Source organism: Stegodyphus dumicola, chromosome X2 (genome assembly GCF_044657685.1).
Source record: "Stegodyphus dumicola isolate Sdum_Otavi_A_Nest chromosome X2, ASM4465768v1".
In the NCBI taxonomy this organism is placed as follows: domain Eukaryota; kingdom Metazoa; phylum Arthropoda; class Arachnida; order Araneae; family Eresidae; genus Stegodyphus; species Stegodyphus dumicola.
Window position 1 is genome coordinate 104,758,114 of NC_140781.1, and position 18,952 is coordinate 104,777,065.

The 18,952-nt window shown below is 32.8% G+C and overlaps 1 protein-coding gene across 1 annotated transcript in view; it reads right to left on the reverse strand.

The window, feature by feature from the left end:
- Positions 1-18,952, reverse strand: part of LOC118191851 (synaptic vesicle glycoprotein 2B-like) — a 132,792-nt gene that overhangs the window by 66,912 nt on the left and 46,928 nt on the right. The window contains exon 2 of the mRNA XM_035362705.2: positions 2,615-2,830. Coding sequence (XP_035218596.1) covers positions 2,615-2,818 — 204 coding nt within the window. The 5' untranslated portion in view covers positions 2,819-2,830. The remainder of the gene's footprint in view (positions 1-2,614; positions 2,831-18,952) is intronic.

Genomic DNA, 18,952 nt, shown 5'->3' on the forward strand with positions numbered 1-18,952 from the left:
TTAATATTTTATGTTCACTATTCGATTTGAAGGTTTTGATATCAAAGTTCTCAATCGTTTCATAAAATTTTAAATTTCCGGAATATTCATTCTCTTTGGAATTTAAGCTTTTGAAAGTTCATTGAAAATGCTTATTGGTTAAAAGAAGAATTACTTTGCGTGTACTATTAATTTATGCTGTTACTCCTCTACTATTCTAATTTGCAATAGAATTTCATTATGAAAGAGAGTTTAAAATTGCTAATACGAGGAAGCTTTGAAATTTTTTTTATTTTTCGTCTTAATGTTCGTAAAGAAATATTCATTGGTATAACTGTGTTACTAGTGATCTTTGAAATATATTTATGCATTTAATTTTTTTTAGTGATTCAAATAGTATAAGAAATAATATATGTCAGTACATATTTTAATATGTTATTAAATTAATTCATATGCATTGCTTTTTCCTCGACGGGATTTGAATTTTAATATTCTTAGATGAGCTAATGTTCAATCAAAAAGAAAAACGTATTCAAGTATACTGAAAAGAAACACCATAAGAAAAATAGTTTTATTGTAGAATTTTTTTACAGAAAAAAAGAGTATTTTGTATTTTATGTTTCATGGAAATAAAAATACTTTCTTAATTGCATAATCTTTGTTGAAATAAAATATAATAAATGAAAAAGGTATTATTACCTTATTTATAGTATCATAGAGGTATAAATATTTTCATACCCCTAAGAAAAGGATAACTTAATTATCCGGATTTTTTTAGTATACGAACGGACTGTAGCCCGAATGTTTGGAGTATTGCAGTAGATGTTGAATCAAAGCTTTATATCTTTCTCTACTTACGGGGAAAAGAAAACTTGTCATCATGCCAATCTATTTTTTTAACAGATACTTTTTTTCCGTAACCAGGGAGAAGTTAACAAAGACAGTCTTTGTTGTTCACTTTATAGAAGTCTTTTTCATCGTTCGTTTGAAAAGTTCATTTTGAGGTCCACTGGCATTGCAAAACAAGCTTATTTTAACCATAGTTCAGCATAATAATTGATTACTATGTTGAAATATATATCTACCAATTGGCTTGAAAGCGATATTTCTAGTGTGCTGATTAAGGTTATAAGGGATTTCATAGCAAAATCTGAATTATTTCTTTACCTGTAACATAAATGGGTTGATTCTGCTCACAGAAATATTGTTGAACTTACATAGAAATACTCCGCTAGAAACAAATCTATAATGGATAAAACTATTAATATATTTCTAGTACAATATATATAATAAAGGATATCATTTTCCTGTGTACTATAGTTTAAGCCATTTAATTAAAAAAAGGGCAAATATTAAATCAATTGGGAAAGAAGCTAAGGTATAAAGAAACTAGTTAGTAGTTCTTGTTATAGTCCTTTATGATATTATACAAAGACAAGAATTTTCCTGTTCAATCATTTTAAAGTTAATTTTTTCTTTAATTAATTAAAATAAAATGTGATCACTGTAGTGTGTTCACGCGTTCCTGTGTATAAGGCAGTATTTTAGGAAAAGCTTGATCTGTTAACAAGATTAACGAAGGAGGTCTCATATATACAATTATATCCGAACTGTGTCCTAAGTGCTCTAATTTCATCTTTTTTACAAGCATTATTAAAGAACTTTTATTTGAACGCATGCTTGAATTTTGCAATTTTGGAAAAAAAATTCAAAATGATCCATGATGCACAAATATCCAGTCCCATTATAAGGTATTTTCTCCCTCCTTCTAGTATGCCTTCGTGGTATAACGGCGAGTATTCGAGAGATCCAGGTTCGAGTCCTGGCAAGGGCATTGCACATTTTTCATGTCCCTTGCTTCAAAAACACCTAATGTCTCTGCAGAGGGTCTCGAACAAAAAGGTGGTGGACAATAATTCGTCACCAACAGGATCTAGAGACTGCGTTCTTAAAAAATGTAAAAGGGTACTTTGATTTTTCATATTCAGTTCGGGAATCTTTTTATACATACATATTTATATATACATATGTGTATATATATATGATGTACCAGCTTTTGTCCTAAATAAATAGATTGCTGAAGAAATACAAATGTAGTCGTAGCTTAAATTATCAGACAATAAGTTTAAAAAACAGGATCCATTTATTATTGGTCAGGAGAAATAGCAGTTACAAAATCATATATCTGGAGTAAATAAAAAAGAACTACTAATAACATTTTGTATGAAGTTTACTGCATCGTGACATTTAAGAAAAAGCCCCGATATTCTTTTTGCGAGTCCTTTTATAGCCTCTGGAAAGGCGGAGCTTCCAAGAAATGACGTCAGCCTCGTCAGCCAATCCAGTTCGCTTTAAATATTTCCAGAACATTCTAAAACTGTACGTGTAGAAAAGGCGGGAAAAACAACTTGACTATGGAGCTATAGATTTAATTCCACGTACTTTCAAATAAGAGAACGTCGCCATTAAAAAATGAAAAGAACATACAGTTAGAATTTTAATTGTATTCTTGATTATGGAATTTTATTATTACATATATATATATATATATATATATATATATATATATCGGGAATTGCTGCGAAAATAAAAATAAGTGAACTTTGGAAGGCTTCAAGAAGAAGCGCTTACTTACCTGATCCAAAAGTTGCTCATGGAATTTAGCTGTAGAATAAGGGGCAGATCCATCATCTTCTTCGTCTTCTGTTTTGAAATGCCTTGGTCTCGGGATACCATTTTCAGATCTGTCAGGCGATTTGAAAGAGGTTCCAGCCGGAACTGACTCTTCGCGCACGAGAGAAGCGCATTCAGAGTCCTCTCTCTGGTGTTCTAAGGTCATCGGAGAAGTTTTCTGTAAAATAAGACTCAGATTCAGAAAAAAAGTTTAGGTTTCAGCATTTATAAGTTTATAATCATAGCATATGAATTTATAAAAGAGATATAGTTCTCTTCATTACGATTTTTATGCCTAAACATTAATATATATATTATTTGACTCCTTAATATTCTTCAACGTTCAAGATGTAACTTTCAGTACTATTAAAATCTTTCAGGGATACTATTTCAATCCGTAATTAATATTCGATTTCCTAATAATTCTTACAGTTCAACCAGACGATAGTCTCTGGATAAGTTAAATGTTTTTTTGCTTTGGCAACTTTTCAATTTAAAACAAAGACTATGTTAAACCATTCTAAAGAAAGAAGACAGAAATAAAATGTAATAACCTAAGAAGAGACAAACAGAAATCCTAGTCAGTTACTATGTCAAGATCTGGAAAAAATGCACGTTTTAGTTCTCTCTGAATGCGATTTCACCATTTTTAAGCTTTAGGTTCTAATATTTCTTGATATATGCGATCTACTACAAAACACATAATCTGAAACATTTGAAATTTTACAATTTAAAAATTTCAGTCATTATTCTTGATGGATATTAGCTTAAAAAGTTTGTTCGAAAGGGACGGTGGTTTTAATAAAAATGTAAAACATCTCCATAATGATTCCCTGGCTTACATTATTAGCAGCAACGCTCAGCGACAAATTTAGTAACCTTACCATTTTCTATCACAAGCTTAAGAATGAGAGACTTCTTTGTTCTAAACACCTGAAAACGTCCATTATTTCTATTCAACGTTTACAAAGAGAATTTTACTAGCCCAAGAAATTATTTTATCAATCTCCTCTGAGCGGAATTTCATAAGATACTTCTTTCATTTATGCAATTCTATCGCTTTCTGGTGTATTGGTGTATTGAGAATACGGCAAAGCACCCTAGGGCTATCTGCCTGAGGGATGCCTTCGTGGAGGACTTTCTAAGGGAAACTGGCTCGTACACACGTTACACATGGCGAAAACCACGAAAACGCCCATGCAGCCAGCCCGTTCGCGGGATTCGAACCTCGGACCGAACTACCAGTGTTCAGCGACTTTACCGCTCGGCCGCTGGTGGGCTCCTATCTCTTTCTGGACATGACACGATCAAGTGTATACCATAATTAGTGTTTAGAAGTATAACCATTGGAAATTGATTCCAACCAGAAACTCCGAGTCAAATCAAGTTTTTGATTAAAAGTGCCATACACTTTCTTATTTATATCTGGCTAAAGCTGGAGTTAAAATGAATAGAGTAAGAATTTCTACGGTAAAAACCAACAATAAGTTACCATCAAGGCAGGAATCATCATTAAAATTTAGATTGTACAAATCTCAGGATAATAATATCAGATTTATTCAATATTCATACAAAACAAAATCCTATGTTATTTATTCCAAATGCTCCTTACTGACATATGTATTTTCTCAAATATTTCAATTCATATTACATTCCTTATATATTTGAATAAAATTTAATAGACTGAATAACAGTAATATTGCGATAGTGAAAGAAATATTTACTTGCAAATTTTGATGCAAACTGCAGTTTTGTGAAAAGAAAGAAAAGTTTTTAAAGTAAATGTGATTATTTTTCTACCTTGTAAATTATTAAACATTTTCTGCTCGCAAACTAAGACGATTATAGAAAACTGGTATTGAAAGAAATCTGCATGCTTGAATAGATGAGTTTTATTATTAATATTTATTTTTGAAGCTTAACTGTAAACTGTTTGGATATGCTAATTTATGCTTCAAAAAGAACGATACTGATCGATATTTTTATATTTTCTTTTAACAATGAGATTCAGAAACTCGTCTTTAAATAAATGTAAGATACAATTCTAGCTACTTTGTTGTTACAGCTTGGTTACTTCGTTGTTGAAACCATTCACAGTCTTCAAACATTTCCTTAACATTTAAATGAATTTTTGTATTTTCCTCATTTTGCATTTTGCTCAGGCTGAAATGTAATAGCTCAAACTCTAATTTTATTTTCCATTATATTTAAGAAAAGTTGTTAAATTGATAAAATCATTTTTAAAAGTAAATAACTTCCTTCCTTTTATAAAATTCTTGAAATCTGGAGTGTATTGTGAGGTATTTAAATGAATTCTGTCTAGAATAGAATTATTTAAACTTAAAATGAAAACCTTATTTATGCCTGCAAGGCAATTCTTTGATTAAATTCAACAGAAGTATTAAGGATGTATTACCGTGTTATCACTTTTTGCAGAAACTAGCTTTATTGAAATCTGTACTTTATTCAAACGTATGCTGACACTGTAAAATAAGTACAACTATTCTACATTTCTCAAACAAATGTATTGCTTTACTATATGGCAATAATTTTAATAACGGATAGAAAAAAACTTCCTTATACTGTACTGCAAACATCTTAGAATGTTTTGAAAATGCGTAAATATATATGTGTGTGTGATAAGAACAAGAAGCACGACAAGGCGTTTTTAAAACGCTGTAAGATTTTTCTCCTTTCTTACCGTATACCTTCGTGGTGTAATTGGAAAGCACATAGGGTTAGCAATCAGAATGTCTGAAGTTCGAAGCTTGGTGACGGCACTGCTTATTTCTTTCATGTCTCCTGCCTCGAAATAAATTTAATAACTCTACAGAGGCGCCCGAACAAAAGAAAGATGGTGGACGATAATTCGTCACCACTAGGGTCAGCAATTGAGTGTTGGCCTTCCCAGTCGCCCCTTTAAGTGGGGAAAACATAAGGTTTTTCTTCTTCCTCACCGCTCGTCTTCGTAGTGTAACTGTAAATCACGTCTGGCTAACAAACGGAAGTTTCGGAGTTCGAATCCTGGCGAGGGTATTGCACAGTTTTCACATCTCCTTCCCAGAAATAAACCTAATGACTCTACAGCGATACACTTCTTCCATTAAAATTCTGATGGAGAAAAATCATTTTATTTTCCATACTAACTGAATTAAAAAAATTAATGTACATAACATACATCGCTCCCTTCAACTAAAGGTTATAAAGAGGATCCCAAAATGAGAAACCAAATTTAATATTTAATTACTTCTGAACGTTTACTTTTAAAATGTTTATTATTTATTTTTACAGTTCATTACAAATGATATTTAAAAAAAGCAATGCATAGGATACGAAACAAGTTTTATTTTAGTATTAGCTGCTGTTAGTGTTATAAACTTAGTGCTGTATTATGAGAAAGGTGCATCCCTCATGTAAAATTTATTTTAAAAACTATGTAAAATTTATTTCAAAGCTTTATGATCAAGGTTAAGTTGTAAAGAAAACAGTAAAAAAATCCTTTTCAAGTAAAACAAATACGTAGAAGGTTCGATACTAAAAAGCGCTTAACCATACACCAAAATTACTGAAGTACCACCCAAAGAACATGAAAAAATGTTAATCACGTACAGTTCACGTATAGTTTCTTGTCAAGATTAACTGCAGAGACTTTTAATACAACAAGCTTTTACATTAGGGTTAACCAAGTATCTATCTTACACATACTTGCATTTGGATAATAAGACCTTAATGGCGTGAGATAAAGACAAGTTTAATTATTAGATGTTATATGCCACAAAGGGAAGCTCACAATTAGCCACATATTAAGATTCTAATTTGGGAAAAGCATTCTGAACTAAGCTTTTGGTTACATTCAGATGCACGTTCCCTCTGCGTTAATAAAATTTCGATATTGAGTACGGTATTCTAAAGTTACGAAAAGGATAAGCTCGTCCAAAAAAATTATATTCTATTACTTGGTCATGGTAAAGGGCACAAGGATTATCCGGCTATGAGAAGCAATAACTTTGTGCCGAACATTTTAGGAAATCCTTTCCATATTTACATCACGCATAACAAAAACTACAAATATTCATTCAATCAGCATGTTCATCCACCGACGAGCCGCCCAAACGGTATAGTGGTTAGGGTAGTCCACTGCGGTACCGATGGCCCCGGGTTTGAATCCCGGAGAAGGCATGGATGTTTGTAATTGTATAATGTCTTTACAGCATGGGGACTAGCTATAGAACAGCCGAAAGTCTTCTCGAGAGATTGATGGTAGGGGAAGAGGGATGGGAGACTCTCGGACCCGACTTTCCCCCCCCCCAGGGTGCCACAGGGTTAATATTGTGGACGGAATTTAGCGAAGTCGTACTATCACCTGTTTGGTGTTCAAGGCTCTTGCCAACGACAGGCGCAGTTTTGCTCTTTTTGCCACGATGAATTTTGTGGGCTTGTTCTGATTTTACTGTCAAACAAGTGAGATAAGTCACAACAACATCCGTCATCGCCGGTAAAGAGAACCGACACGCCTTGATCTGGATTTGATTTATTAGATTATGACAAAATATGCTCGTAACAACAAAGTACTTATGACAAAGTACTGGAAAGGGATATAAAAGGAAACAAAAATACCGATGCTTCCCATAATAATATGTTATTTCAGACATTGAGAATGACGCAATAGGACACAAATATCATTTTTATTTCCATTGGTACTTTTTCAATACATAGTTGAGCTGAGTTAGTAAAGAAAGTAGTGATAGATTTGTTTAAAGGTTTCAAATTGAACAGCATTGCTGATAGTACATAAATTGTTAGCTACAAAGAGATTATAACATAAAATCTCGACCGAAGTTATATAATTTTACTCAATTACTGCTGAGAAAATTACAGTGATAACAGAATAATATCATTGAAGAGTTCATAAGAAAAATGTCAATAGCTAATTTAGTCATGAAAAGCTTAGGAAATATATATAAATTTTATAGATTTAGTAAAAGATGTAAGGTCGTATTGTTAGCAAATTCATAATCAGAATCATCAATCGTTATTAACAGAATTCTCGATGCATGAAACATCTTCGCTACTGGTGAATCGTCATAATCAAATTTATAAAGGCTCTATAGAAATATTCTAATACTATTGCACAAAAATATTCGCCCTTGTTTTTCTTCACAAATGTCACCTTTCTTTATCTTTTTTTTTTTTTTTTTTTTTTTTTTTTGAATAACAGCAAAAGATTGTTGAAAGGAAAAAAAGAAAAATTCTTGAAATGTCTGATAGATTATCTCCTTATGGAATGGCTTAATTAGTAAAGATTTAAATTTTTCGTAATAACTAAAGATGTGTTATAAGATATTTCTCCTGCCTTTGTGGTGTAAGGGTCAGCCCGCTTGGCGCGTATTCGAGAGGTCCGTGGTTTGAGCTCCGGCGAGGGCTTTGCTCATTTTTCATGTCTCCGGCTTTGAAATAACATAGTCTCTACTGTTATATTGACAGAAGAGCAGCCTAATAAAGAATCTTAAACTTTTATTTAAATATGCTTTTCTGACGTCGTTTGAACACGAACATTTACTTTGAAAAATTCAAAAACGCGAAAAAATTTATGTAATGGATAAATATATTGCTTCTCGACTTTTAAATAGTATAATGGATATGCGTATGTATGTGCGGTAATAACAATTTAAATGATGATGTAGAAAATAAAGTTCTTTCAATAATAAGCAAAATGTTACAAAAATCCTTATGATCTTTATTTATGTATAACTCATACAAAAGCGATCATAATAGCGTAGTCCACGTTCTTGAACAGGTTCAACAGTTATTCAGTAATTTCAATCATATGTTTCACGTATTAACATTACAACTGGCGATAAAGAGATTGGACAAATTATACGCCTAAGTATCAGTATAGCAAGATTATATTACTGATGTTAGCTTTAGAACTATGAAGTTACTTTATTTCTGCGCTGAAGGACATAATAATGATTTATTACTGTTAGTTTAGTAAAAGTATTTTTGTTTGATTATCATTTGATTAGAGACTTCAGTTACACATTTACTATTAAATGAGTGCTCGTGTTATGAAAAGATAAAGAGATAAGGTTTAATTTTGGATTAATACACAGAACGATTCATTTCAAGCATTTTACTTCTTTTGGAGACAAAAAAAAATCAACAAACTAAAAAGGAACCTTCAAAGGCTGTTGTTAATTAAGCTAGAAATTAATCATATACACTGCGTGTGAGCATAATAGAATATGAAGAAGCTCGTTACAATAACTTGGCGTGGTAGCTAGATGAATAAACCATAAACTTGCAGACATGGCCGAATTCAAACATTTTTATTTAATCCAACAAAAATCAAATCGGCTACACAGCGCCTAAGAACGCTTTGCATCCGATAAACTTGAAAAATATACTTTTTGGAAGCAATAGCATGTTGCTGTAGCGAAGAGGAAGATTGCAAAAAGAGGCCACCAAAAACTGCGAGAAAGGAGACCAAAGACGAGCGAGATTGTGCAACAAAGACTTTTTAAACACGCAACACTTCGGATCACATTGCAAGAATGTTTATATTAAACGAATTATATTTTAGGTATATAACAGATTAATATTCGGATGCTGGGTTAAGATTTCATCGCATTCCAGAACTGCTCAATAGAGACCAGATGACGGATCACTTTTCAGAATTACAGGAAGGATTATATATAAGACTATATTATAAAAAGTATTGCTTTGCTAGTTTTAGAATGAAGAGGGAAGCGGAGTTAAAGAGTTCTTGTTAACTTATTATTAGAAAGTAGATATTTTGTATTTAACATATATATATATATACATACATGTAACTGATATTCAAAATGACTTTACATGCATCACAAAAAACGTTTCTCAAACTTCTGATTAAAATTGAATGAATTTGTTAAATATATCCGAAAAATCGGATGCGATTGCAAATGATGCAAAACTGTATTAAGAAACAAACAAAGCTGAAATAATATGTGATGCCAAATATTATGAAAATGTTTGTACTCCAGAAACTATCGTAGACTATGTAAGGTTTCAAGTGCTCTGGAAACTGAATTTAAGTCCTACAACCCTACTAGACAGGTTAGCGAGTTATCGCTTTGTCTGAAATAGTATGCCAAAGACATGCGAAGGTTTTAAATAAAGTTTTTTAATTTAATCTGAACTTTTAACCGAATAGGCAAAACTTGTGCTACAGACAAAAAAAGAAGAAAAAACACCCACTGCTCGTGGCAATGTGAATTAAACAATAACAGTCACATAAATTTAAACGCTGATAACGTAATCCAAAGACTACAATAATATGTATATGTTACCGTGAAAGACCGAAATTGGAGAATGTCGACTTTCACCGGAAAATGTCAACATTCACCAAATGCGTTGGTGAAAGATCGAATATTGCACTACATTCTTGTACATTCGGACCCTCACCGGTGTATGTCGACAATCACAGATATGCTCTGGTGTAGGTCGAAAAGAGAGGAGTATATGCACATGCTGTCATTGCAAAAGGAAGTGTTCCACAAATAAATGCAGTTGTAAAAGCAAGGACCTCTTGTGCAATTCAAAGTGTAATAATAGTTTATGTTCTTGCAATAAATAAGATTGAAATCACATAATTTATTACGTTTTTAACTTTATTATTTTCCTTTCTCATTTTGAATGTACTGTGTGTTTTAAGTTCTTATATTCTTAAGTTCTTATTTTAAGTCTCAAGTGCGTTTTATCGAGACAATTACGGAGAAGAAAATATAATATTCTTACATGTTCAACATTCACGATTGGCACATGGTGAATGTCGACATTTACCGGTGTAAGTCAGAAATAAGAGTATTTCGAAAATATTTCGGACATACACCAAGCGACTATGTGAATGCTGACATTCACCGGTGAATGTCGACATTCTCCAGATTTCGGTGTTTCACCGTAACATTTATACTACAAGTCGGCTCATCTGCTTTTACCGGCGCGTAAGTTTAAAGTATCGGGTGTGAGGGAATGCAAAAGAGCAGAAAATCACTGATAGATAGAGCTGACGTAAATTTAACAGCGAGGCGTTAAGTACTAGAAGGTCTCTGCCTCTAAGATTCAAAACCCTCAGCTTATATGATCTGAAATGACACTTTATAAAGCTGTTTGACTCGATAAACACCGAAATAAAACCTGAAATCGCGAAAACTCACGGAGAATTGTCCTTTGTGAAAGGAATATGCCGCGCTTCTTTGCATAACGTCACGTCACTGTTTGCATTTCAGAAACAGATTGACTACATTTCATTGGATGATAATAACTATGTTTAATTTTCTTTCAGCCTAAGAAAAAAATAAATAAAATTGCTTATTTACTTCATAACATTGCTTTTATGTAGGTAAAAAAAACTTTTGTCTCTGTAATGTATATACGCGTGTGTATACATATATATATGTGTGTGTGTGTGTGTGTATATATGTAGTATTTTAGTTGCGTAGTTAGAGAGATAGATGTAAAAACGAGTAACTTCCAGGCGTTGCCATTTCTAAACACAACTTTATTCTATGATAATTCGCATGAAATCACTTTTTAGTAAACAAGGCATTTATCCAATCGTAGTAAAACACAATAATTTTTATGTACACTAGTTTTTAAAAGTACGATGTAGGCATCTTAGACAGAAAAGAATAGCAGCGCGGTGTTGGCAGAACAGAAGTTAGGAAAAGGAATGACCGAGTTTGTTTGGAAAGTAGTATTTATACCGCGTAGATGCATAAGTATATCTAAGCTGCTATTGGTTAATTTTAGGTGGTTATGGAACATGGGAAGATCTCGAATTTGGGAGAACAGATGAATTTAGGGAGGAGAATATTAGAATAAATATATATAATCTAGAATAAATAATTTTGAGGTCACGAATTTTTTCTTAAAGCAGCCATCATATTTTGTTGTAGCTTACATTTACATAGCTTAGCTTTCTGTCTGATAGAACGTACAATAAAGCTAACGCATTTATCTATAATTTTTATACATATCATAGCATTGGCAAAAAATGCAGTCCTCAAGAAAACCAAGGAAAATATTTTTTAAAAAAATTCTACTGCGCATTTTAAAAATCTGACGATTTTTCTCTTTTTCTTTTCTTTCTTTTTTTTTTTTTTTTGATTAAAAAATCATTTTAGAAAATTATGTAGGATGATGTTTTCTGCTATGTTACTCAAATAAAATAACATACTATACTAATAAAAAAAGGAAATCATTCATATTTGTTTAATCAATTAGGGCAGCTGGCCGCCAGGGGTCAAGAGGTAAGGTCACTGAACACTGGTAATTCGGTCCGACTTTCGAATCCCGCGAACTGGCTGGCTGCATGGGCGTTTTCGTGGTTTTCCCCGTGTATAACGTGTATATGAGCCGGTTTTCCTTAGAAAGTCCTACACGAAGGCATCCCACCCCTTATAACGATAGCTCTCGAGGCTTTGCCATAATCACATAAAGCAAACAAAACCAATTACGGTAGCGTTTTCTCAGTTTGTGATCCAAGGACCACTTGCTCTTGAAGCCTGCCATTTGAGCCCTCCTAGATTTCCAAAATCACAAATAAATAAATAAATAAAATTCAAATAACTGCATACGCATGCAACACTATAGTTGAAACTCTCAGAGTTTGGAAATTACACATGGCAATCATCTGTCACCTTTTTCTCCGAAGACTAAGATTTCATGAATTTTATTACAGGCTATCCTGCTTAAGGACTCTCAAAGCTAGTTTTAGAAACAAAAGAAGAATTAAAAGCTCTGTCTTTGTGTTGTTTCTTACCAACAGACATGCAAACGTAAAAAAGCTATACAAAATCGGCATGCTCATCGATCGCATTAATGGGAGCAATGGCATTTATTTAATTTTTATTTAAAAAGGTGAATATTATCCAAATTCTATTGGACTTGAATTGCTAAAAACGAATATAAATTTTCTTCTATTGAATTGATTGCTTAATACCATTGAAGAACTAAATTAAGTTTAGCTAACTATATTTTAAAATTAGAAGTATTCTAATAGAAACATATATTGAAGGCGTTTTTTCAATGTATGTTTTGTAAACATATATTGAAAAAAAAAAACAGTGTAGATTTGCGATTTGGGATTTTAAAATTATAATATACTAATAGAGACATATATTTAAACATATATTAAAAAAGCTTTCGAAGGGAAAAAAGTAAGGCGGCTCGCAGAATATTCTAATTTATAAAAGTGGTCTACACTTGGAAAATGGAAAAAGTTTAAGAAACGTTGAATTACAGCTAAGAATGCGAGGATTATTTGTCTGATGTTATTCTTTTAGATTGCGTACAGATGACTAAGTCGATTGTATGTATAAGTTTTTAGAAGGAGCAAAATAAGAAACATTTCTAAAGACTTATCCCTGAGCAAGATAAAGAGATGAAATGTATTTTTTATTTTCAAATAAAAAGTGTTGAATAAAGCTCCCGTCTTATACACTCAACATAAAAGAACGCAATTATCTAGCTCAAAAAGCATTCATACTAAATTTAATGCGAAATTACGGTATTTTCTACGTAATCTAAATTGTAATTTATTTTTCTTAAGAAATAAAACAGTTTTATTTGCTCGATTACACGTAAAAAGACCTTAAGGCGAGAATATTTAAAAACAGAATAGCAAGAAAATATTTTTCCTGCTTACGAAAGGGATTTATAAAGTTTAAAGGAAATCTGAAATTGAAATATGCTAATCTCTTGACGTCAAGGTTTAGCACGCGTGTCAAATTTGGCACGCTAAGCTTATCTTTATATCGCAAATCTACAGAGAAAAAACACTTTGCATCGCAAACAGTTATATTTAAATATAGCTCCTTCAAGTTCAAGTATTATGGAAAGGGGATTGAAATCGGATAGAATTTCACCTTATTTTAGTCATTCTGACTTTGTTTGTATTATTATTTATTAAACTAACACGCAACATCAGTGTCATGGTTATTAGAACTCGGTACTGTTGAAGAAAGTTTCGGAATTTTCTGAAATAACTGTAAAATTATATATCTCAAAAACATATAAGTTGTTTCTTTCAAGCAGTGCTTTTTTGATATGATTCTGAGGGAAATGCTGAACACTGGCTGTTTGATCCTGGCTCTAATACCAGCGAACGATCTGGCTGCTTGGAATTTGGTTTTCTTTGAGTGGTAATGTAAATACAAACTAATTTTCCTTAGAATGTCTTTCACAAATGCATTTGTCACTCAAGAAGATAGCCCTCGTATACTTTCTCTTAATCGTTTGACTTAGCCTTCTGGATTGTATCACACTGCATAGGCAAATTTCATATACCATAAGACGTAAGAACTTAGGAAGAACTTAGGTAATGCAAGACGTATCAGAAGTGTATTTTGATACCTGGCTGTACAGAACATGCAATTACGGTGAAAGCGAAGCATAAAACTAAATCAAATGCGCTAAGTTTAAATTAGAATATTACACGTGTAAGGGTTATGTTCATTTTTCTAACAGTTAAATTTTGAGTTGCTTTCCGATCGCTTCTTAATTTCAACTTACAACTTCCGGCCAGAAGGTAGTTTTAGAATTACGTTTGAATGCAAATTTAAGGAGTAGTATTTAACCACGAAGTTCTACTGTCTTCGTGAGAGAGAACCAGTAATTTTAGCTAGCATGCGTCCGCCTTTTTAGGCTACTCTCTCTTAAGCTATTATTACGCTCGGCCGTACTTTAGGCCCTTGATAGCTTCGCAGTTAATCAGCTTTAAAGGGTCCAACTCTGTTAGAAGTTTGATAGCTTCGGCTATATCTTTTTAGTCATGATTAGTTAAGTTTAGTTCTTAGTCGCTTAAGTTCAAGCCCGACTGTGGGCTTTATTTTACAACTCCAAGACGGAGTTCTGTTACACGTTATTGGAATAATAAAGAGTTATTTCACATTTCTTACTTGTTGTTTTCTATATCACGAACTCAAGCGATTTTTCGCTTACCTGTTCTTAAGATTCTTCCAATTCAACTGTAACTTAAAAATACACAGTACAGAATCTTACAAACGCCTAAAATTACACAGAATATAAATATAACATCGAGTAAGGAAATAAGGACAAAGCCAAATCGCACGATGCCAAGTCGCAGAATCCTAGTTGTATGACATGTATCTTCAGAATTACAACCGGGATTATCCCCAGTCAGCTGTTACACTGCCAGACATCGTTTAATGGGAGCCATGCAAAATAATTCGGAATACGTTACAAATTTGACTGGTGTTCAGCAGTGTCTCGACGAGCAAAAACTTATTAGTAAATGTCACATGTAATATCTCGAGCACAAAACCTACTTCAAGCTTCATCTACAACTGTATGTTGTTTCCAAAATAAGACAGAATTTTACACGTTATAGTAGCTAGGAATAAAGTAGATTCTATATGATGATCGCCAAGAGTTCAGTTGGTTGGATGAAAATCAAGCACGAGCTAAAAATGATAAAGTTTTTACCTAAAGCATATCATAATCACTATGTGATGAATAAACTTCCTGCATCATCTGCTTTTTCCCAAACGAATTTCAACAATATTCAGTTGCTTACAGGCGGCTGAGGTTTTTGCAACTTCGATGTAAACGAATATTTCATTATTGATAGCTAAAGTTTATTTTAAACTGGAAAGAACTTCGTGTAATTCGTCGGCCAGAATTATATTGCTGCCGATGGCAATTTCATTACATGAACACTCAAGCAGCTCTGTGTTCGCTTCCAAAGCTTTAATGAATTCGGTTATTTCAGAATTTATGGTGTGGGTTAGAAGTTCATTATACGTACTCTAATAATTGATTGAAACCTGATCAATAGTAATCAGATATAATTATTAATAATCAGTCAGCTAATCAGCATAATCAATCAGCTTGAAGATGATAATAATCAATCACCTGGCACTAAAAGTTGTAAAAGTTGGAGATGATACTAAACTACTAAGAATCAGCGTAAGTTGTATAAATCTGACCATTCACAGATGCGTTTTGTCTAGTATTATTGTATTGACCAAACGGAGAAAGTATTTTTCACCTCAACGTAATAAAAAGTATTCACTCATTTTGAGAGATTATAATTCTTTGGTTATTCATTTCTTCCCATTGATTAGCTATAATATGGTATGTATTTTACAGAAGTTTAACTTTTGTGTCGTTTTATCTCCTTTCAACAAAGAACCTCTTTTTGTATATGAAATTATGGGATATATACAGTATTTCTTAATGTAATAGGATTAATATACATTGGTCAATCTAAAGAAAACCTTGAAATTTCTCTCTAACAGGCATGAGATACATGATGTTAAGAAGAATGAAACATCTAAACCTTCTATTGCCGATCACTGCTGATAAAAAAACGATATTTCCCTGTTCTTTGCAGGCAAAATTGTTCAAAAACATCTTCCGTTGGTAAACTAGATTTTCCAGAGGTGTTTCACGTTCATAAGAATCTTTTCCTTTATAGTATTGGATGATTTAATGATCCCAGTTCTAATCCGTCTTTACTTTCGTCTTTTAAGGAAATTATTTCATTAATAGCTTCCCCTTTTTGTGAATAGTTGGCGCTAATACCTTTATTTCTTTCCTTAACTGGAATTTTTTCGAGTTTTATATCTATTATTATTGCGTGAACACGTGCTTCTCTCATTTTCACTCTTACAGCTGAAGAAGATTCTTTTTAAACCTTCGAAACCAGTTCTTCAGATTTTTACAACTTAAGCTGATTCTTGTTGCTTTGGTATCTCCAGCATTTGCTCTTTCGCATGTTATGTTAGTCAATATTAGTACTAAAACTTTTTCAGGAAATTGGAGTTCTAAGGCAAATAAGTAAATAACTTGCCTAAAATATGCAGTGAATGCAAGGGTTGCGGAGGCTGAAAGCCCCAAACCTAGAGTGTGGGTTCGGTTCCCGCATAAGGCTTGGTTGCACGTGCGTATCTCCATTCACGTGGGCGTAAAATAATGTACTCTCTGCTACGCACATGACAATTTAGAGATGGGACGGCTAAGTGATCAATGGGCCATGTCCAACTAATATCTTCGAGCAAGTATCTGGCCAATGGGAGGGACAAAAACAAATAAATAAAATTATACATTAAAAACGTTTTCATGTTTGGTCCTTCTTAAAAGTATTCTTTCTCTAAGGCAAGTAAATCCTCAAGCTGTGCCGCTCTTACATATTTTCTCGACGGGGTATACATATGTTTTTCCCCTTACGTAGACACTCATAAGTATATAAAAGCCATTTTAACAGGTGTCAATCTTTTCTTTTTAATTTTCGATTTTGAGTTTGGTATTTCAGAGCTACTTGAATCCTATATTTTATATCCCATATCCCATACTTCATAATCTTGTTTTTGACTAAAATCTCAAAAAATGCTATTTGAACATAAAAGTCAAACTGTTTCACATGATTAACGAAACAAACACAAAACGTAGGCTAAAACTTTATGTTTCATGAATATTGATCACCAAATGCTGCTTGTTTAAATCGATATTTTGGAAAACGTGCTGGTAGTCTATGGCTTTATAAGCAAACGTGAACACATACAGCGCACACTGATGTTTTAAGAGATAAAATAAATCACCCTGGCTAGAACAGAGAAATCAGGGAGTTTCCTAGATCGAACTGTGAAATACGACCATAAATCTATCATCGGTGCAAGATTCATTGTATGTACTGCCGTAAGCTAATGGAAAATAAGGGTATCAAAAGTGTAAATACAAAAGGTGTACTGTTTAAGCAGCGTTTTAATCTATCAAATGTAACTATATGCTCATTTTTTCTTTTCGAATAAAACGTTGAGGAAGCGAATATTTTCGTTCGTCACACGTTAAACCATAGAATAAGTACCCTTATTATTTTGTTCTGTAAACTAAATTTAAGCCATGGGGGGTTTTCGTAAATTTAGATATACGTTGACAGGACATTTTTCCAAATGGAAGCTTACATTATGCTAGAGCTGCTCTGCAGTTACACTAATGGAACTCTTTGGAATCGGATTTGATTGGTAGTATGTGCAGTACTTAATGATTATTAAATAGATTAACTTGAAGTTTTAAAGATTTCATTCAAATAGTTACCTGGAAACATTTGACTTTTAGCACTATAAATGAGGATACAAAATAAATGAGATTTAGACTTTTATATTTTTTGCCCTAGCGGAATTTTTGCATGATTACATTTTCATTGAATGCTGAATTCTTCTATCTTTTGTTTTCACATATGTTATCACAAAAAAAAATCAATATATAATAATAAACATTTGACGCGAGAACAGCACCACCTATAGAGAATAATAAAATAAGACACAAAAGTATTTTGAAATTTAATTTATCTCCCAAACCCCGCCTAAAATCTCAAGTTCATTATGACTGCTTAGGAAAACTTTACACAATTCGGTAATTGCAGTCTACATATTTACTTAACCATTCTAGCGAATCCAGGAAAATCTTTTGTGATTGTTCCAAAATTCCATTTGAAAGGATTATGAGAATCCTCTTCGAGATACATGAAATCATTCACTTGAATATTCTTTTCACGTAAAGTCCATTCTTTTCGTAGTTGCAGTTGAATCGGATATTCTTTTTGCCATCTTGACCAAAAGTAATTAGGAAGTTCCTAAATCAAATGCCATCTTGACTTTAAGCAAAGTCAAGATGGATTTTTGGAGCTTTCTCAGGAAACGACGTAATAGGAGCACCTATTAAAAATGTCCTGGGGTAAGAGGTTCTAAATCCTAAGGATCTGAAGAAAGACGAGTCAGTGGCCTAGAATGAAAGCATGCTTCAATCTATATTACTAGACCAGTAAGTTCATCAAAAGTAAAGTAACTAACTTGCAGACTTTGTATAAATATTAAATTCGCAGAAATATTTCACCCTCCCACAATCCTCCAAAATGCGGAGTAAAAGGTGAGATAAAATGTCATACAGCAGTTTTTTGAGCTTCAAAGGGAATGCAAAAGAGCAGAAAATCACTGATAGATAGAGCTGACGTAAATTTAACAGCGAGGCGTTAAGTACTAGAAGGTCTCTGCCTCTAAGATTCAAAACCCTCAGCTTATATGATCTGAAATGACACTTTATAAAGCTGTTTGACTCGATAAACACCGAAATAAAACCTGAAATCGCGAAAACTCACGGAGAATTGTCCTTTGTGAAAGGAATATGCCGCGCTTCTTTGCATAACGTCACGTCACTGTTTGCATTTCAGAAACAGATTGACTACATTTCATTGGATGATAATAACTATGTTTAATTTTCTTTCAGCCTAAGAAAAAAA